The sequence below is a fragment of the Macaca thibetana genome, chromosome 6 (genome assembly GCF_024542745.1).
Source record: "Macaca thibetana thibetana isolate TM-01 chromosome 6, ASM2454274v1, whole genome shotgun sequence".
NCBI lineage: Eukaryota > Metazoa > Chordata > Mammalia > Primates > Cercopithecidae > Macaca > Macaca thibetana.
In genome coordinates this window covers 40,756,965-40,778,781 of record NC_065583.1, presented here as the reverse complement: position 1 = coordinate 40,778,781, position 21,817 = coordinate 40,756,965, and the positions used below count along the sequence as shown (strand labels likewise).

Sequence of the window (21,817 nt, the reverse complement as noted above, 5' to 3'; positions counted from 1 at the left end):
ACTGCTAAAGGAATTTTGTAGCAAAATCTATCAAGGAATACACGAGTAGGATTTATATCAGAAAAATCAAAGCCATTTATAAAGCCCCATTACTTAGGCAGAATATCGTAGGTAGGAGGAAGATGGTACTGAAAGAAGTTCGGATATGAAGTACAAATCTGTTTTGCATCACGATTTTGTTAAGTACCGGCTGTTTATTATTAAAAACATGTACAGAAGATTTAGTTGAAGTTTCTAAAAGAGAAAGAAACTTGTAGTTGTGGGAATAATAGTGTTCATTATGAAATACTTAGACATTAATAGCTTGAGACTGATAATACAGTTCTTAAGTTAGGGGTTGCATGTGTAGTGGTCAGATGTTATTTCAGAATCTCAAGAAACAGAGCCATAGTAAAAAGAAGCTTCCTGGAGCTTCTGATAAACTCCGTCACCTTTCTGGGGCCCAGTTTCTTCATCAATACCAACCTCATTAGGGTCCTGTGAGGAGTACATGAGGTTAGATATGTACTGAAATAATATGCCAATTCTTTTTTTTTTTTTTTTTTGAGACGGAGTCTCGCTCTGCCGCCCGGGCTGGAGCGCAGTGGCGCGATCTCAGCTCACTGCAAGCTCCCCCTCCCGGGTTCACGCCATTCTCCTGCCTCAGCCTCCTGAGTAACTGGGACTACAGGCGCCCGCCACCGCGCCCGGCTAATTTTTTTTTTTTTTTTTTTTTTTGTATTTTTAGTAGAGACGGGGTTTCACCGTGGTCTCGATCTCCTGACCTTGTGATAATATGCCAATTCTTAAGTGCCAAGACATTAGGATGCACCGGGGTGGGGGGTGGGGTGACCAAAAAGTCAACAATTACTTGATACTCTAGATACATGTATGGATAATTTTGAGAAGTAATCCTTCTTACACAGAGGTGTAGGTTTGTTTGTTCCAAGCAGCAAACATAATGGGTATAGGAAAGAGAAACTGTAGCCTTCACATAGACTAAGCTTAGGAAAACAGTTGGAAAACAGTTCAAATTCAAGGTACTTCAACAATATCTAATGTGTTTTTGAAATATATTTTTAAAACCCCTATCCAAATCAATGAGTGCTTTGGCTAAAACCTACTTGGGAATGAGGATGTTCTTTAGTGCCAAATACTCATCATCTTATTTTAGTCTGTGGCTAAAATCCCAAGAGTTACAGAGGAGAAATAGGGCCAAACAAGGTTTTCTATTAAAATAAGAGGTCCCAAGTGATGAATGGAAACTTGGAACAGGTTTAATGGCAACTATAAGCCAGAAATTAGCTGAAATACACACTAATGAATTTGGGGCATATCTTGAGTTTCAGGTAGAAAATTGGTACTAAGTTTAGTGAATTAGAAACATAGCTTAACCTAGGCAGTTGCAATTCTTGTTCCAAAAATGCTCAACTTGCTACTAGACTGGCACGGACACTTGCTACCTCCTTGTTTTGAGTCATTAATAAAATGTCGAATGGGGTATCTAGAGTATCAAGTAATTGTTGACTTTTTGGTCACCCAACCCCCTTGCATCCTAATGCCTTGGCACTTAAGAGTTGGCATATTATTTCAGTACATATCTAACCTCATGTACTCCTCTCAGGACCCTAATGAGGTTGGTATTGATGAAGAAACTGGGTACCAAAATGGTGATGGAATTTATCAGAAGCTCCAGGAAGCCTCTTTTTACCATGGCTCTGTTTCTTGAGGTTCAAGAACAAGATTTACTAGACTCTGTTTCTTGAGAGACCAAGAGTGGATCCCTGTAGCCCCCATTAGAATTCTTCTTCTAGGTTGAAGTATTCCATTAATAAACACTTTTTGGCATGTTATTTAAACAATTACAAAATCACCTAACTACACTGTCTTGCAGCTGCCTTTCTTTCTTTATCTTCTCCACAAGAGTATATTGGGAGACTTTGTTTAATGTCTCCACGAATTCTAGATCGACTGTTCCTGCAGCATTCCTTTTTTTAAATTTTGTTTTGATAAGCATTTATTTTGGCAATGATTCTAGTAAATGAAAATCTAAAATGTCCATATGAAAAACAATCTCAAGTCTATGTGGTTAGTTTGAAGTTACCAGTTTTTAATTAAGCCAAAGTAGTCCTTAGTATGAATGTCTTCATTTCTAAGTGCTCATAAACAATCACTTTAGTACTATTAGAGTTTCAAAGGAATTTATATCAAGCTTAATGGCACTTTTTAAAAGATAGGAAATTGGGTTCTCTAGTCACATCTGTAAGTTCTTTCAGTGCCTTGGAAGATCATTTATCTGGCCACAGATACTTGACTTACTTATATCTTTTTTTTTTTTTTCCTGAGATGGAGTCTCACTCTGTTGCCCAGGCTGGAGTGCAGTGGCATGATCTCGGCTCACTGCAAGCTCTGCCTCTTGGGTTCACGCCATTCTCAGCCTCCTGAGTAGCTGGGACTACAGGCACCCACCACCACACCCAGCTAATTTTTTGGTATTTTTTGGTAGAGACGGGGTTTCATTGTATTAGCCAGGATGGTCTCAATCTCCTGACCTCGGCCTCGGCCTCCCAAAGGGATTACAGGCGTGAGCCACCACGCCCGGCCGCTTATATCATGTTTATGCTTCCTATCTCCTTATTGATCTTGAGGTTCAAGTTTTACTTAACCATTTTCTTCAATGACAAAGAATTTTATAATTTAAAAAAACCTCAACCTTTAATATTCTATGATTCTTGTTAGGCCATCTCAATTGAGAATACTGATAAAGAAGTAAGACTCCCCCCAATACTGGCTAGTTTGATTTTATCTGTTAATGTTACACAATCTGCCCCAAACCTGTCTCTCCCTTTTTGTTGTTACTTATCCAAAGATGGCTTGAATCTCTTATGGCTTGAATCTCTTTGTCTATTCTAAGCAATTTTCAGACACCTCAGTCAACTATCAATAATATATTAGTTTTTTAGAACTAAAAACGTAGAGGATCTCCCCCTAAAAGCCAGTTGTTAATGCCAAATATTTGACTGATGTATTTCTTCTGGAGGAAGGGAGATGTGAAAAATTTAGCCATCAAGTTAAGTGAAAACTTTTTCATTTTCCCATCCACTGGATGTTTTATCTGTAAATATCGCTATACTCATATTGGAAAGTATTTTCCTTCTGGGGATGCATGAAGATTAGGAATCCTATTCGTTTTTAACAAGATGGAATTTTTAAAACTACTTTGGACAACTCTAAACATTAGAGATGACCATTTGTCTCTCTTTTATTATGTTACTTGTGCTCAGTTTGTAGAGCAACATAAATACATACATTAAAAAATGAAAACTAGATCCTTCCCAATTTGACAGATACTCTTATAATGATCAGCCCCAAACCTGATCAAACTAATGAACGTGTTTTTTGTCCTGTGGCCAAAAGACTCCAGATCATTTGGTTTCCAAAAGTAAAATGATCTGTAATGGTGTTAATAATAAAGAATAATTTATGTGAATTAGGAGAGTTTACTGAGTGCCAGCATTTTTCCTGTAGGTTTAATTCTGTTGTGTTATAACTGGTTTTGCTCCTGTGCCCTGTGATCTCATGATAGATGTATTTAACAAACATAATTAAAAGAGACAACTGAGGAATACGATTTCAAAGTTCTTGTCTAGCATGGGGATAAATGAACACAATGTCCTATCTAATCATGTCACTTTTCTTGTTAGTTATTAGAAGGAACACTTTTATTTTATAATTTATAATTTTAATGTAAAGTAGAAAAAGTATTACTTTTTGACAGAGCTTTTCTTAGGGTCCAGAAACTTTATCAGTGGGATTCAGTTCTCCAGGTTTGAAATACTTTGTTTCATATCTTCATTTGACAATTTTAAAGGAAGAAATCCATAGTGAAATCATTTCAAATTCTCAACCTCCTCTCCATAAGATATGCTCTATCCCTATATAGGAAATTTTTCTGTAGCAGCTTTTCTTGAGTTTACTAAAAATAAGATCTGAAGAAAATGAAGCAATTAACATTTATTGAGAGTCTATAAGGGTTTCTACATTGCAAAGGAGACAGAAATGTAAGACATGGCTCCTGCTTTTAGGTTGCTTATAATTAAAGAGATAATATTAAATTATTTGGATGAATTTAAAAATGACACATGCCATCTTACAGAGATATGCTGTAGACTGTGAAAATGAAAAAAATCTTGTGTTTAGAGTAGACACTGTTTCATGGATTAGGTAGGTTTTCATCGGGATCTTGAAATGTATGTAAGATTTTAAAAGCAGGAGAGAAAATAAGAAGCTGTTTGTATTAGAATTACACAGATAAATTTGTAAATTTAGTTATTTTCAAAGAACATTAATTGAGCACCTCTGTGCCAAGCTCCATACTGGGTGCTGTAGATTACAGCATGTTTAGGAACTAACTTCATACTCTGTTGCATACATACAAAGTATTTCTATGTTTTCTAAAAAGGTAAATCTCTTGTGAGGAAACAAATCTCTTGAAGGAGTTCTCATAACAGAAGTCCCATTTACTTAGTGATATAAAAAGGGGCTGTTTTTTGGTTTTGTTCTCAAAATGTACGATATAATTCTAGAAGTAATTGGGGAAGTTTAACTTTGTTGAATACGCATCTTCCCCATCATGGTCATCATGGTTGATTTCCTATATGGCATAGTTAAATGTGCTTATCTGTGTTTGATATCCAAAGGGCCATGCTACATACAGACTGCCAACTAAGGTTTTATCTGATGGTAATGAATTGTTGCATTTCATGACAACAGCAACAACAATAATGTACTTAACTACTGTGCAAATTGCTTTACATACATTTTCTCATGTAATCATAAAAATAACCCTATGAGTTTTGCTTACTATTGTTTTCCTTAATTAAATTGAGTGAAGTGAAGCTTAGGTTAAGTAACATGTCCATAGCCACACAGTTAGTCACTGGCAGGAGTGTGACTGACTCCAAAGTCTATGTTCCTAATTACTGTGTTCTACTTTTTAATAGGGAGTTCTTGAAGGTCTAAGGAGAGGAATGCATAATGGTGTGGTCAAGGCATTAGCGTTAATATTTGTAGAAAGGGTAATTAACCACAGTCTGAGCAATCACATTCTAACAACTAGTAAGGTTGGCAGGAGCCTCAGTATAATGGTGTGAGGAACGAAATCATTATAGTGCCAAATAGAGTATACCATCTCTTTAGCACAATGTCTTTCAAAAGAAGGCTGATTGTGTTGGCTTTATGTTTGCCTCCTCGATAATTAAGGCAGTAAATTCTAGTTGGAGCTAAATACCCATAGGGCCTAAAACAGCAAAATGGACAACCTGGCAGGTGTCCTTGCTGGAAGATGACAAGAGTGCTGAAAGGAGAGTCCTGGTTTTTCTCCTGAGACATGACATTTGGGGGCTTCCATTAAAAAATCACCAAGCCTCTGCCACTGTAATCTCTTCCTTAAGTGCCTATGATCTTTCCACAGTCACAGGTCTATGCCTGGTCAATACCCAGTGGCCAGGTCTCTGAGCTATGGGCAGAGATGGCAGCGACTCGGAGGGCTGGGAGGAGATGAGGGGAGGAAAGATCACTTTTCCTGACAACTTACAACTTGATTCCACTTATAAGCCATTTATTTTCAGAAGTAAGTAATGGGTGAGGACATAGGCCAGGTCCACAATTTGTGCACTTGAGAGATTAAGGCCTCTGAGATCAAATTACCACAGCAAACTGAGACAGAATTATTGTAGGGATGTTTGGGGAGGAGGCAGAAAGAAGAGGAAGAAGCCAGAGACCCAAGAAAGGAGACAGGAATAGATTTTGATGAAAATTGCTTCCTACTCTGTACCCTTGAGGAAACAAAGAGGACAAATAAGAAGCAACAGTGATAGGAGGAAGCTGGGCGTTTCTCTGGAATAAAACTGGCTAGGTAGTGGAGCATTGACAGTGAGTGTGCTTGGTCGGTGGAACGAAGGGATGTGCTAGTTCAGGCCTTTGAACTCCTGGTGTCAGGATCACAACCTTGGCTCCTTTAATCGTCCCCTCTAGGAGGGAAGCATGCCAAATGTCAGGTCTCACACTGACTGTTCCAGTCCATAGCTAGAAAATGACCCATAGAGGAAGATCTATGGATGAGAGAAATACTGGGAGATGAAGAGAAAGGACGTTTTAGTGAATGCTTTTTTTTGCACATGAGGCAATAGATTTCAAATTTCTGTGGAAGAAACGTGAGAACCTGGGAAGAGTGAATATTCAGAACCAAGCAGCAGAGGCAATGACACAGCATGGAAAGATTTCCTCTGATCCTTCTGCCTTCTCTTTTACTGAAGTGAATTTGTTGTCTCTGCGTTGCCTCTATAGCAGTACAAAAGGAATCTTAAGGACACAGAAGAACAGAAGTCTAAGGAGTCTTATATTTAAGGAAGATAAGTTGCAGTCATTGAAATTGCTGGTTATTGTAAGATAAATCCCAGATTCCCACATTTTGCTTAATGACAGCAGATTTTTTTGTTTGTTTTTTGTTTTTTTAACTGCAAAGCATTAATGGAATCCAAATTCCAGGCTGGCTTAGGAGATCAACAGTAACTCTCTTGATTTAATGGTTTTGCAGACTCTTGAAGGCATTGTCATCCATTAAAGAAAAAATTTTAAATCACTCTTGAAAGAAAATGTCTTGGATGATAAATAAGATTTGAAGCAAGATTAGAAAAAGCTTGAGAGAAGAATCTCTTTAAAAATTTTACCAGATTTTCCCCACTATCGCCAAAATGGGTCAAATAACAGATTTGCCTACAGCTTCATGGAGACTATTTTTTAAAATATTGGTTATTTGCCAAGGCACACACTGAAAGTAAGGGCCACTTGGCCGACAGCAGAATTGAGTCTTGGATCCCAGGATGCTGGTTTTAGGCTTGCTCCCGGAAAGAGGGCAGCATTTGCCATCCCCCTCCTTTTGCCCTAGGAGTTGAGCACTTTCTGCAGTACTTAAGAGTGTCCAGGGAAGATGTGGGAGTCAGGTGAATAGTTCCCATTGCCAGTAACCCCAGAGCGCCTCCCCCTGCGTTGTTTCCTTTTAATGTTAGATCCGCCACCTGGGTGCCCACACTTAGCTAAGGCCCCTTAGTTTATTTTCCTGAATTGCGCTTGGAAATCTTTTCCTGGGGAGCTGATAGCCAGACTTCTAGGGGCTTGACCGCTTTTCCCAGACTAATCTCCTTAAAGACCCGTTAAGCAGGGGAGAGACGGTGGAGACTGGATGAACTGGACAGTGGGGGTAGGGAGAAAGGGAGTGGCCGTGTTCCTGCGGTCCGCTGAGATCCGGCAGGTCCAGGGTGAAGGAGATGGGATTGGAGAGGCTGAGCAGTCCGGGTTCGCTGTCCGCCACTTGGGCGCGGAATCAGAGCAGGACTTGCTGAGCCCTCCTCCCCTTCCCTCTCCCCCTCCGTCTCCCCTTCTGCTTCCTTTTCCCTCCCCCTGGAGCGGTAGCGGCAGCAGCAGCAGGAAGCCGAGCCGGGTTGAGCGACTCGGAGGCGAGCGGAGGAGCTGGAATATGGGGAATCAGCGAGGGCGGTGGGGCCAGGAGCCCTTGGGAGGGCCTACGGAGGGAGCGGCCCCAGGCGTTTGCTAGCGCGTGAGCGGTGGGGGAGCGGGCTCAGGGTGGCACGAGCGGAGGCGGGGCCCGGGCGTGGAGCACGGCTGGGGCAGCTGCCGCCTCCGGCCCTGCCCGGCTGCCTCCGCCGCGGCCAGTGGCTATGGAGCAGGCGGGCACCAGACCTGCGGCGACAGAGCATTCACGGCTCCGGCGGCCCATGCCCTGGCTGCTGCTACTGCCTCTCCGGCTGCTGTTGCTGCTGCTGCTTCCGGGCCCAGCGGCCTCCCAGCTGCGATACTCCGTGCCAGAGGAGCAGACACCCGGCGCGCTCGTGGGCAACGTGGCTCGCGCGCTGGGGCTCGAGCTGCGGCGCTTGGGGCCGGGTTGCTTGCGCATCAACCATCTGGGTGCGCCCAGTCCGCGATACCTGGAACTGGACCTGACTAGTGGAGCGCTCTTCGTCAACGAGCGCATTGATCGGGAGGCGCTCTGTGAGCAGCGGCCTCGCTGCCTGCTCAGCTTGGAAGTGCTGGCGCACAACCCCGTGGCGGTGAGCGCCGTTGAGGTGGAAATATTGGACATCAACGACAACTCACCGCGTTTCCCGCGGCCCAATTACCAGCTTCAGGTAAGCGAATCGGTGGCTCCTGGAGCGCGCTTTCACATAGAGAGTGCTCAGGACCCAGACGTGGGCGCCAACTCAGTACAGACCTACGAGCTCAGCCCCAGCGAGCACTTCGAGCTGGACCTTAAGCCCCTGCAGGAGAACAGTAAAGTGCTTGAGCTGGTGCTGCGCAAGGGCCTAGACCGGGAACAGGCAGCCTTGCACCACCTGGTTCTCACAGCCGTGGATGGGGGCATCCCAGCCCGCTCGGGTACGGCACAGATCTCTGTGCGTGTCCTGGACACTAACGACAACTCTCCTGCCTTTGACCAGTCCACTTATCGCGTCCAGCTACGGGAGGACTCGCCCCCAGGCACACTGGTGGTGAAGCTGAATGCCTCAGACCCGGATGAGGGCTCCAATGGTGAGCTCAGGTACTCCTTGAGCAGCTACACTTCGGACCGGGAGAGGCAGCTCTTCAGCATAGATGCCAGTACTGGGGAAGTGCGAGTAATTGGGGGGCTGGATTATGAGGAAGCCTCCTCCTACCAGATCTATGTGCAGGCGACTGACCGGGGTCCAGTGCCCATGGCAGGTCACTGCAAGGTGCTGGTGGACATCGTGGACGTGAATGACAATGCCCCAGAGGTGGTGCTCACGGACCTGTATAGCCCAGTGCCTGAGAATGCTACACCCAACACCATTGTAGCCGTTCTCAGTGTCAATGACCAAGACTCAGGCCCCAACCGGAAAGTGAGCCTGGGTCTGGAGGCCACACTCCCTTTCCGACTGAATGGCTTTGGAAACTCCTATACACTGGTGGTGAGTGGCCCGCTGGACCGAGAGCGGGTGGCTGTCTACAACATCACGGTGACAGCCACTGATGGGGGAATACCACAGCTCACATCCCAGCGGACACTGAAGGTTGAGATCTCTGACATCAATGACAATCCACCAAGCTTCCTGGAGGACTCCTATTCCATCTACATACAGGAGAACAATTTGCCAGGTGTGTTGCTCTGTACTGTGCAAGCCACAGACCCAGATGAAAAGGAGAATGCAGAGGTGACCTACTCCCTTCTGGAGAGGGAGATTCAAGGGCTGCCAGTCACCTCCTATGTCTCCATTAACAGTGCCAGTGGCAGCCTTTATGCTGTCAACTCCTTTGACTATGAGAAGTTTCGGGAGTTCTTTGTGACTGTGGAGGCTCAGGACAAGGGGAGTCCACCACTGAGCAGCACTGTGACTGCCAACGTGTATGTGGTGGACATGAATGACCATGCCCCTCACATTCTGTACCCTACCTCAACGAACTCGTCAGCAGCCTTTGAGATGGTGCCTCGAACTGCCCCTGCTGGCTACCTGGTCACCAAAGTCATAGCCATGGACTCAGACTCTGGGCAAAATGCTTGGCTTTTTTACCATCTAGCCCAGACTTCTGACCTGGACCTCTTTAAAGTAGAACTGCACACAGGAGAAATTAGGACTACCAGGAAGATGGGAGATGAGAGTGGTAGCACTTTCAACCTGACCGTGGTGGTCCGAGATAATGGAGAGCCATCACTATCAGCCTCTGTGGCCATTACAGTAGCTGTGGTGGATAGGGTTTCCAAAATCCTCCCTGACACTCAGAGACATGTTAAGAGCCCTCGGACATATTCTGAAATTACCCTTTATCTAATAATAGCATTAAGCACAGTGTCTTTTATATTTCTTTTGACAATCATCATTTTGAGCATCATCAAGTGCTACCGCTACACTGCGTATGGCACTGCATGCTGTGGAGGCTTCTGTGGAGTAAGGGAGAGGTGCCCTGCAGAACTTTACAAACAGGCCAACAACAATATTGATGCCAGGATACCGCATGGCCTCAAAGTGCAGCCTCACTTCATTGAAGTTCGAGGGAATGGCTCCCTCACCAAGACCTACTGCTACAAGGCCTGTCTGACAGCAGGCTCAGGGAGTGACACTTTCATGTTTTACAATACAGGGGCCCAAACAGGACCAGGGCCTTCGGGAGCCCAAGCAGCAGTGACTGACAGCAGGAACCTCACAGGCCAAAGTGGTCAGAGTGCTGGGAACCTGATTATTCTCAAAAACGAAGCTATTTCTCAAAATGAGGTGAGATAGTGGTAAGGGAGTCTTCTACAAACTCATGCATTTGTCGCATATCCCCCAATAACCTGTGGTTGGCTTTATTGAGTCATTAACAGTGGCAAGAGTTATCTGGTAAACTGAGTATATATAGTATCCACACTTGGATCATCATCTACTATTTCCTCTCTAGAAAAACAGCACTAAAGAATTGTTTTATTTTCCATTTTCAGAGGCATGAAGACTTGTCCATAAAATTGTTTGAGAAGTGAGGATTAGTCTTAACATTTAATGCTAAGGACAGATTTGTAGAGAAACAGAACAGGCCTTGGAATAGGGATTATGTTTTAGGGAGTAACATTATGAGACCCAAGGAGAAATGGCCTCTGCTGTATCATCTACAGGGAAATTTTTCTTTTGAAATCCTATAGGAGTGATGTTTCTTAAAAAGCTCTGAGGCCTCTAGGGGCTGTCATAGTCACCACTGTATGCTGTCTCTGTTTATACTCTGGACTATCTACAGTGGAAATTAATATTTCTGGTACTTTCACTGAACCTATGTGATAAGATCCTCTGGAAATGCATGTCACAGGTGATAAAGCTGTAATATTTAGACATCATACTGAAGCTAAAGTTTGCTTTGGCTGTATGATGTGGCAACTCTTCTGTAGGGAGCTGTCAGAGGGAGTGGATGATGGTAAGGCAGAGAGATTAAGTACCAATTTGTCTGGTTGGGCCAGGGAGGTATTAGAATGAGTGGATTAGGGGTGTGGGGGGATGGTGAAGACCAAGACAAGCTGGGATTAGGAGGAAGAGAAGGGAAAAAGAATTCTCCCTATAGCCACCTTTCTTGGCATACTCTGAATTCATTGTAAGAGGATTTCCCTGAATTTAGCTTAAATGCAGCCTGTAATCTTCTGATTTTCTGTTGACAGTTTCTATGGTTTTGATGAGATGTAAAGTAGCCTTTTCAAGTCCTTCATGTCTTTAAGTTAAATGACAGTACTTCCAAAGCATACATTCATTTTCTGGATCTAAAATTTGATTTGCTATAGCTTCAAAAGGCTGGCTTGGAAAGTGGATGGCTTACCCTACAGTAAAGTGTACAGTCAGGTGTTAGTATATGCACTAGTTTTGAGTTTTAGGTAGATATAAGGCCAGCTTGTTTATTATTACGAAGAATGTACATAAATTATTAGAAAGTACATGATTATGTGTGTGTTTGTGTGGTGTGTTTGTCTCCGCATGTATGCTTGAAATAACAGAGATATGCTTTGTGATACTTAAAACTTGGATTTCAAAAGCCAAAATTTTGTCCCATTAATAGTGATGAATTGTTACCTTTCCAAATATCTACTTTGTAGAAAGGGCTTTTAGAGCTAGAACAATATTTGTCTCTCCCCTATTTTTTGCAATATATTTTCATTGACATATTGCTGTATTTTTAGTAATGTCCATATTGTTGCATTTGAAGTTCATGGTAATCTTGAGGAATTTAATGCACAGGCACAAAAGTTCCCATTCCTGATTAAGAGTAGATTTTTCTCATTGACATTTCTGATAGATTTATTCATTTATCAGAAGTGCCTGGTGTTAGTCAATGCTGAGTAACCACAGGAGGCAGATTGCAGATTAAGAAAAACGGGGGAAAAAATCAAAGAGTTTCCAGAATTTTTTAGATCGTAGCATTAAAAGGGTTTAGCTTTAAATAAGGTTGCTGTAGACATTTGCTTAACAAATTCCCGTGAAGCCCTTTGGGATTGGGGTGGGCTGCAGGTGGTAAAGAGGCGTGAACAAGTCAGGCCAGGCTCAGCTTTGCCACCAGCTGTGAGCTGGAAGCTCAGAGGAAAGACACTGTTACCCTCCCTCTCCTGACTTAAAGCTTGGGGCAATTTGATATATAAACTATTTCTGTCTTACACTGACCTGTATGTTAATATGTACTTTCGTACACAAACATTTAATCTAGGGTGAAAATTATTTCAGAAATTGCTTGCTTTGGGGAGATTTTGCCAGGAAAATGCATGATTTTTAATAAAGGCAAATTTCTGCCAGGCACTTTTGGAAATCCAGTGAAGAGCCCCAAGATCTACAGCTCCAGAAATGTTTGCAATTATAGGGAGAGAGTGAGTCACACTGTTATAGTGTGGCAAGATGGGAACAAAAGTCACTCAGTTCTGAAAGTCGTCATTGCTGGATCAACCTGTTAAATTCCCATGTTGGGCTTTCTTTTTTTCCTACCTGGTTACTACAGATGAAAGGAGAGTCCTGGGGTACAATTAGTACCATGTGCCTACATTAAAAGTAGATGGGAATTAGAGAGGAAGAGTAAGGGAATTTGTACTCACTAACCACCCTGCTATATAGATATATGTATATCATACATATATACACACATGTATCTCATATTATTGAATCTTGAATATTCAAGATTATTCAATATATTGAATATTATAATATTGAATATATATATGATTTCATTACCTGCAAGTGATGCATTAAATATTTGTTAAAATCTAGCATATGAGGAAATAAGCTCAGGGAGGTTAGGTAATATACACAGTCACATTGCTAGTGTTATTTTAAGTTGTATCCATCTGACTCCAAAAACTTTTTTTCAATGCTATGAGTAGACAGAAGTTCCAGTGTTTATATTCCCTTTGATATGGGATATTCAGGCATTTAAGCTATCACTAATTCACCTAGTCATATGTATTAACTGCTTTTGGAGAAAGAGTAATTTCTTACATAGAAGCAGGTAACAAATGGGCATATCAGTGAGTTACTACTGTTTTTTTTTTTTTGAGACAAAGTTTTGGCCTGTCACCTAGGCTGGAGTATAGTGGCGTGAATATGGCTCACTGCAGCCTTGACCTCCTGGTCTCAAGCATTCCTCACACCTCAGCCTCCTGAGTAGCTTGGACCATAGATGTGCGCCACCGTGTCTAACTAGTTTTTAGTGGTTTTTTTTTTTTGTTTTTTGGAAGAGATGGGGTCTCACTATGTTGTACATGCCGTTAATATATTTGTATTTATTTATTTGCTTCACTATTGGCAAAGCCTGTTAAGATCTTTTGTTTCTATTATTTCACTGATTTTTCTCTTGTTGCTTATTAAACATCAGCATTTAACCCCAGACTCTAATCTGCTGGTAGATTTTACCCCCAGTGAGCTCATTTCATGAATCACTTATGCAGTGAGGATTCTGAAGTAACTATTTGGCAGTAGGGCAGAATTTCTCTTTGGAAATTTCTGAAATTGATACTGAATTTGGTTGGCACTCCCTTCAGAGTCTCCATAAAAATAAACCAAAAATTTTTTTTTTTTTTTTTGAAATGGAGTCTCACTCTGTTGCCAGGCTGGAGTGCAGTGGCGTAATCCTGGCTCACTGCAACCTCCGCCTCCTGGGTTAAAGCGATTCTCCTGCCTCAGCCTCCTGAATAGCTGAGATTACAGGCACGCGCCACTACGCCCTGCTAATTTTTGTATTTTTAGTAGAGATGGGGTTTCACCATGTTGGCCAGGATGGTCTCAATCTCTTGACCTTGTGATCTACCTGCCTTGGCCTCCCAAAGTGCTGGGATTACAGGTGTGAGCCACCATGCCCGGCAAAGGAAACCAAATCTTAAGGTAGATTCTGTGCTTTTGTGGTCGTGGTGTTGTGATTGCTAATGAGTCACTTTGAGTGCTCTAGTAGATTTGTCCAATAGCGTATCAGTGGGCCCAGTTGGCACAACATGTACAAATTACAAAAGAGTAGCAGAGATGAGTTAAGTTTGCATTCACTTTCACTTATTTTAAAGCAATGTGTAGTCACCAAACCTTCAGTTATTTCTGCCACTATGTGTGCGTATTCACCCTAATTCCAGATATAGTGACCTGAAAGAGTTAATTTTTCTTTCAGTTTATTTCCCCCAGCACTGACTTTTCTAACTGATGACTCTATCCTGGAACAGAGTTTACACTCAGTGTAAAGTGACGTGGTAGTGAATTTATAAAAATTGTACAATGGTCAGAATAGACAAAGAAATCGTATCTATGAACTTCCACTCCAGTTTTTCATCCTCTGGTAGTCACTTCATAATGACTGGGGCTGTTTTAGTTTGCAAACTTCATATCGGTCATAGGACTGTTCTTCTGAGAAAAAGTTTATTTTCTTTGGTCTGAAGATACAATAATTTACTTCAATTACCTCCTTCCTCAGTTTTGCTACAGACTGCTGAGCCAGATGGAATTATGGCTGAGCTCTTCTCTGTCTCTTTATCTGGTACACATTCTGACTGAAGAAGAAATCTATTCATTGTAGCTTGAATGTCATTGGCCTACTGTTTCCTTCTGACCCAGGAGTGAGCCATCACATGGGCATCTGGTCTAACTCAGAACACTCTGCAGGGACACAGCCTGGCATATTATACGTTGCCTATTGGCATGCTGTCTACTTGACAGAATAGCAAAGTCAGTTCTAGATACTTACCTTGGTTGCCTACCAATTTTTGCTCTCAATGAGAGGTCAGAATAATGTCAATTTGCAAATGTTTGAGGAACGATTCCTGTCACCAAACCCAGAGGTTTAGCTGAACATGATGGCGTTTTACAGGTTTCTTTAAATGTGGTTTTTACAGAACTTCACCTGGATCAATGTTTTGTGCATATGATAATATGACTATAAATTTAGCTTATTCATATAATATTTGGAGCAGTATAATCTATAACCATGACTTCAAAAATTAAAGGTCAAAAGGATTCTTTTGTTTTAAACCTGCTAACCTGAAAATTATACAAGGGTTTTTCTTTCAAGAATTTTAACTTAACAAATGCAAAGGAATATCCAGCACTGCAAAGGTAAAGAGAAATCTTAGTTCCTTGTCTTATAAGCACCACCAGTTCCTTTCTGGCCTTCCAGGGTCAGAACTCTGGGCTCCGAGGAGATACAACTGTGAGTGAGAGAGTAGCTGCTGTGCTGGCAGGCTACGCATCCAGAACTAAACAGACCTAGCACTTTCTGTTGTACTGGAACCCATTAGGTATGTTCTAAAGTTATGTTTATTTTACTTTCCTGCTCCTGTAAATTAGGATTTTAAATGACTACATTCAGAGGAAAGTATTCCACCCAGAATTCTCAAATGTATTACCTTTTTGTTTTATTTTATTTTAGTTTCTTGAGATGGAGTTTTGCTCTTGTTGCCCAGGCTGGAGTGCAATGGCATGATCTTGGCTCACTGCAACCTCTGCCTCCAGGGTTCAAGCGATTCTCCTGCCTCAACCTCCCAAGTAGCTGAGATTACAGGCATGCGCCATCATGCCTGGCTAATTTTGTATTTTTGGGTTTCACCATGTTGGTCAGGCTGGTCTCGAACTCCTGACCTCAAGTGATCTCTCCGCCTTGGCTTCCCAAAGTGCTGGTATTACAGGTGTGAGCCACTGTACCCAGCCCTCATTTTGATATACTAGAAGACCAATATGCAACATAATGATTATTTTGAATGTTATATTCCCTTTTGCCTTAATGAGCAACAGTCTATGTATCCCTTTTCTGGTGCTTTGTAACAAATTACCACAAGTAATTGTTTTAAAACACCATCTATTTGTTATGTCACAGTCCTGTACCATGTGGCTGAGTTGTCTGCTCAGGTATTCTCAAGGCTGAAATGAACACAGCTGGGCTGTGTTCTCTTTTGCAGGCTCTTAGTAAGAATCCACTATTGAGCTCATTCAGATTGCAGAATCCAGTTGCTTGGGGACTGAGATCTCTGTTTTCCTACTTACTATTGGCCTGGGATCACTCTCAGTTCCTAGAGAACTGAGGACTCAGGACTCCTGTCCCGTGGTCTGCCCCATCTTTAGGGCACTGGAGAATCTTCCCTCACATGGAATCCCTCTTATGCTTCAGATCTCTCTGATTTCTGTCTCTGACCTCTAGACCCAGATTTAAAGAGCTCATGTGATTATGTCAGTCCCATCCGGATGATCTGCCTTTCTTAAAGCCAACTGTGCTACATAACATAATGTAATCGTGGGAATAAGATCCATCACAATCACAGTCTTGGAGATTATTCAGGGTGTGCACACCAGAATATAGGGATCTTGGGGCCATCTTGGAATTCTGCCTATCAGTTTATATCAATGTTCACAAAATAGCACTATGAAAAATCTGCAGTGGATATATTCTTAGTAGAGTTCTATTAGGAAGGAAAAGGAGATATTATATGCAGTCTTATGTCCCAGAGGGCAATTTATTGATGTCTTCCGCATGGATTTCCATGGTACGAAGATAGCATATTATTTCATGGAGTAGTTGTGTGAGTTTATTAATAAAATAGGGTATTTTAAACTTATTTTACTTTAAATCTTAGAAGAAGTGATTCATCCTTCCGTAGCTCAAATATCCTATGTTATAAATCACAAATAATATCATTACAAGATAAATTAAATCTTTTTTTATAATTTTAATAGGAACTGAAGTATATTCTTATTCTTCAGTAATACTACATCACCCATATGGACTACCTAATTGAATTTTTCTACATATGGAGTTTTGTGACCATTATTCTACCAAAAGACTAACCTTTGAAGCAATAGGACATATTGGAATTCTTTACCAATAGAAAGTAAGCATAGTCCTGGGAGGTACCATCTAAGTATTAAAGAACTAAACAATCACAGTTATTTCAACTATGATTGAAATTGTGATAGTAATATATGTCTTACTGTGTCAGATATATCAGTAGTCAACCTTTCAACTTGAATTTTTCCAAGTTTAATCAAGTTCTGGATGAAACTCATGTACATTTTTTTTACTTTTAGTTTTGTGTTGTTTTAAATCAATATCCTGAAAACTCAGAAGTAAAAAAGAGAAAGAAGAAAAATATATGTAATTTCATGTAAATTTATTTAAAACACAGACTTTTGGCTGGGCACAGTGGCTCAAGCCTGTAATCCCAGAACTTTGGGAGGCCGAGGAGGGTGGATTGCCTGAGGTCAGGTGTTCAAGACCAGCCTGGCCAACATGGTGAAACCCCATCTCTACTAAAAATTCAAAATTTAGCCAGGTACAGTGGTAGGTGCAGGTGCCTGTAATCCCAGCTTCTAGGGAGACTGAGGAAGAAGAATTGCTTGAACCCTGGAGGCAGAGGTTGCAGGCAGCCGAGATCGCACCACTACACACCAGCCTAAATGGCAGAGTAGGACCCTGTCTCAAAAATAAATAAATAAATAAATGAACAAATAAATAAATGAAGTAAAACACAGACTTTTGTGTTAAGGGGGCCTAAACATGACTGTCAGCTGAACTCAGCAATCAGGCAAGTAATTTAATCTCTCTAAAGTTCAGATGTCTCATTTTTGCAATTTAAGTACAATAATGTTGACTTATGCATTATAGTTCATTTATTTAAACACATTTTAAAAACCATTTTAAACACATTTAAAAATGCCAGAAGCCTGCTAGACTCTGACTATATAGCTATGCTTTTTTGAATATCTGAAGATATGCATGTGTCTAATGAGTAAAACAGATATAATCCCTTTCATAGAGTTTACTGACAAAGAAAGAATTAGGATACATGCAACAGTATGTAATAAAGTGCAAAATCTAGTACTGTGTAGCTACTTAAAACATATTATATGCTTTCTTCCTTTCCTTTTCCCTGCCTGATCTTATTGCCATAAGAAATCTTACTGTGATTTTGGCAAATGAATCTGAGAAGGATATTGTTGCTGATGGACTAGTATAGAAAATAGCAGCATGACAAATTAAATGTGTCATTGGGGAAGTGAGATTGTATAATGAACTGAGTTTCCTGGTCAGTCCTGCTAGAACTGTGCCTTTCAGCAAAATGAGTTTGATGATTTCATTCCAAAGATCAAGTTGCAGCAATTTTCATCATGAATGTTACCCAATCATGGAAAAATTGGCAACATTTCTCAGCAGATGTTACAGTCTTTCTTGAAGAAAGGTTCTCTCAGCTGACAAGCTAACGATAGTGCTCCTGATGGCGAGGGGAGAGATGGTGATGATGATTGATTGATAAAAAGTATTTCAGTCATATTTCCAGGTTTATAAGATGATTTGCAAACATTTTCTCTTGTTCCCTCTAACACTGCTAGTAGATAATGGAAACTCCTTTGGTCTGTAGATAATTTTATGCTATGTTATATGGAATATCCATAGCATTTTGTGAACTCAAAAACAAAGGAGGAAGCAGCTTGCATATGCATATCTTGCTAGCAGATTGGTAGAATAGAGAGAGCAGTAAGTGTGTGAGGACCATTGAGGTAAATTGTCCCAGAGTTGTAACTTTTTCTGGGCCTTGACTTTGGCTAATTCTCTGAATACCAAATATCATGTAGCCATTCACAAATCTGTCTGAAAATTGAGATGGTGATCATTTCTCTCCTGGGTGTTATGAAGAAATGTGTTTATTAAATACTTTGCATCCCTTGAAGGAACTATATGAATGATAGGAATAAGAATTATTGGTAGGTTGGAATGGTCTATTGATGTTACTATGGCTTTGTTTCTACCAAATATGGTAAGTATAATGTAGAGGAAAATACAAAATACAACTTTTATCCCCCATTTTTTCATTCAGCTATACCTCAATATTCAGTGACAGGGCCACCTTAATCTCCACCCATGAAAACACATCTAGAGGAGTGTCACAAGTTTTTCACAGTGACATTTTTGCTTACTGATACAAGACAGTGATGATGACTGATGATGTCTGAGTGATTTCTGAGTAGCTTCTAACCAGCGCGTAACTCCCCCAACAGTCTTTAAGTCTTTGGGTGCCCATATTTTCCTCTTTGTTCTCCCCCTTCAGACTGACAGTTTGTAGAGACAGGGCAACAGATCTTTCCAATACACAGCTGTTGCAAAATATAGCAGGTTTTTCTTGGATTTCAGCTACTCCCTGTTAAACAATCAGAGCTTAGTGAACAGTGATTCAGTGAGGAGGGAAAGCACTCAGGAAGGAGCAGGAACAAGTACAAGTTTATGAAAAGGATTAGGTAGCAAAACAAGGTCAAACTCTGCAGTAGTTTGTTTTCCTCTCCCTGCTATCCCTCTTCAATCAGCAAAGAGGCTGTTATCAGTTGCTGGGGTTATGACTGGGCACATCCGCCCTGGGTCAAATATGCTGCAGTCTGCAAAGCCAGCAGCAGATTGCAGTCCTCTGCAGTCCAGCCAGGCCAGCAGAACTTGTGTAGCCATGTGCCCTGTTATAGCTGTGATACTGAATTGGGAATGGGGCACTTGAGTGCAAAAGCAATGAAAGCTTTTCCTTTCTCAAAACAGACTGTTCTTCCCGTAGTGTTTTAAGAACACAGATGTGTATTGGGCAAGGCAAAGCCAAAGCTGGCCTTTACAAGATTATTAAATCTGGTCTTCCAGGGTATCTAATCTGTGTAAGGACTCTGATGAACTAATTTTCTTCTAAAGTGCTATGTATATAGATATTATCATAGAGTTACACGTGAAATGGCTCATTCAGTACTTTTTTTAGATGCCCGGAAATATTTAATTTTAACAGCATCCCCGGGAGAACATTGTCTTGTCATTTTAACAGAAAACTCTCTTTGTGATTTTGCAGCCACGACAGCCCAACCCTGACTGGCGTTACTCTGCTTCCCTGAGAGCAGGCATGCACAGGTATGTATTTCCCTCCTCGTTCACTCAGAAGTAACCTTAACTTGGTATGGCTCAGATAAACTGTGTCTCCATAGACCAGAAGCAGCTGAGAAAACTAAAAAGCTTCAGGTACTTTGCCAGGAAAATGCAATTTTTTTGTCCCTGTGTCTATTCCTTGAAAGATTGCAAATGGTCAGTGCCAAATGCTTATCAAGTGCTGGAATATAGAGTCCTCTGTAAAATCACAGAAACAGGCCGCTGTGTATTTTCTCCCATCAAAATTTCTACAGGGAAGTAATTTCAACCTCCTTCATCCCTCTCTACCTATGCTTTCTTTTCCTCCTTTAAAAACAATAATTAATACTCATGCTTTGAGACTTGGGTACATTGTACAGTGTATTTACATACATGTTGTCTACCTTGTTTTTTTTTTTTTAATCTCACATTGACTGTTACATCCTATTACCCTCAATAACTGATTACTGTTGTTGTTCATGTTCATGCCTATTAGAGTGTCCTCATCTTTCCCATCTGTTGCTATCTTATTGTCATCAATGACATGGGTTCTTCAGAGGATGAGCCATGTAAAGGGCTTTTATTGGATATCTGGAGACCAAACCTAGCTTACTTGAAATTAACCTAGAGTAACAGCATTAGTCTAAGACTCAGATTAAATATAATTTTGCTCTCTCTACTTTGTCTCTCTGACAGTAATTGATTAACTACCATTATTTCTGGAGGTGATCTAGTATCCATGCCATGGGGCCAAATAAAAGATTCATTATTTGCAAATGTCTTTGGAAACCAAATGGGAAGGACGAAGAAACAAATGATCACTGGTCAATATAGTGAAACCCCGTCTCTACTAAAAATACAAAAATGAGCCAGGCATGGTGGCGGGTGCCTGTAGTCCCAGCTACTTGGAGGGCTGAGGCAGGAGAATTGCTTGAACCTGGGAGGCCAAGGTTGCAGTGAGCTGAGATCCCGCCACTGTACTCCAGCCTGAGTGACAGAGTGAGGCTTTGTCTCAAAATTAAATTAAATTAAGTTAAATTAAATTAAATTAAAGGGTCCTCTAATTTTGATGAGGATTTTCTTGGACATTTTCTCTTAGGATCCCACTTATTTCTTCCTTCCTTTCTTCCTTCCATCATTCATTCATTCATTCATTCATCCATCCAACAAATATTTGAGAGATTAATATGTGTTAGTATTAGACATACATAAATGAATACTGCACCTTGTTCTCTTTTCTCTTGAACAGTTTATGTTCTATCTCTGCTTGCCTCTAAAGGTCTCCCATTTTGTGTCTCACTCCCAGCAATGTTTTATGCTGAATTAGTCTCTTCTGAACTGAGATCTGTGAGTGGTGGTGATCAGGTTTCTCTAGTCTCAGGAAATACAGGGTGGGTCATCTATGCCTAAAAGATATAGAAAGAGTAAAACAGAAAATAAGGTTAAGAATTAATTGGATAGCCAAATTGGAACAATACTCCAATTATCAGAAAATAATTTTAGTGTGTTTTCTTCTTTAGAATAGAGAACCCGAGAACAAGAGAACCTACAGGAGAGTCTTGGAGCTTTTGAGAACAAGCCCTCCTCATCTGCTTCAGCATCGAGATGTTAAAATGGCTTAGTCCTCTGATGGGCTTCCTGTTAGATTTAGTGAGCACTACATGGCGTTAATAAGAAACAAAATTGCCATAAAGATAGAACATGTGTATTCCTGGAATAGTATAGCAGGCAGTAAGTAAGTCAGCAATGCTTCTGCAGTTTATGCAGGGTGACTGCTCAGCAATAATTGCTTCAGTTCAAGCATGAGCAGAATGTGTTAGCTGCAGCCCTGTCTTCATAGATGTAAGCAATTTCTGAGGGTGGAAGAAGAGCTGGGAAAGCATTTATGATCTAACTGTTATCTGGGTCTGTGTGTTTA

The 21,817-nt window shown here is 41.1% G+C and overlaps 2 protein-coding genes across 2 annotated transcripts in view; both read left to right on the top strand.

Annotated features, from left to right (window-relative positions):
• LOC126956101 (protocadherin alpha-12) overlaps positions 1–21,817 on the top strand; it is a 140,931-nt gene that overhangs the window by 89,204 nt on the left and 29,910 nt on the right. The window contains exon 3 of the mRNA XM_050792970.1: positions 19,847–19,905. Coding sequence (XP_050648927.1) covers positions 19,847–19,905 — 59 coding nt within the window. The remainder of the gene's footprint in view (positions 1–19,846; positions 19,906–21,817) is intronic.
• LOC126957300 (protocadherin alpha-13-like) overlaps positions 1–21,817 on the top strand; it is a 94,995-nt gene that overhangs the window by 73,147 nt on the left and 31 nt on the right. The window contains 1 exon segment of the mRNA XM_050795021.1: positions 19,847–19,905. The gene's annotated coding sequence lies outside the window, so the exon portion shown is untranslated.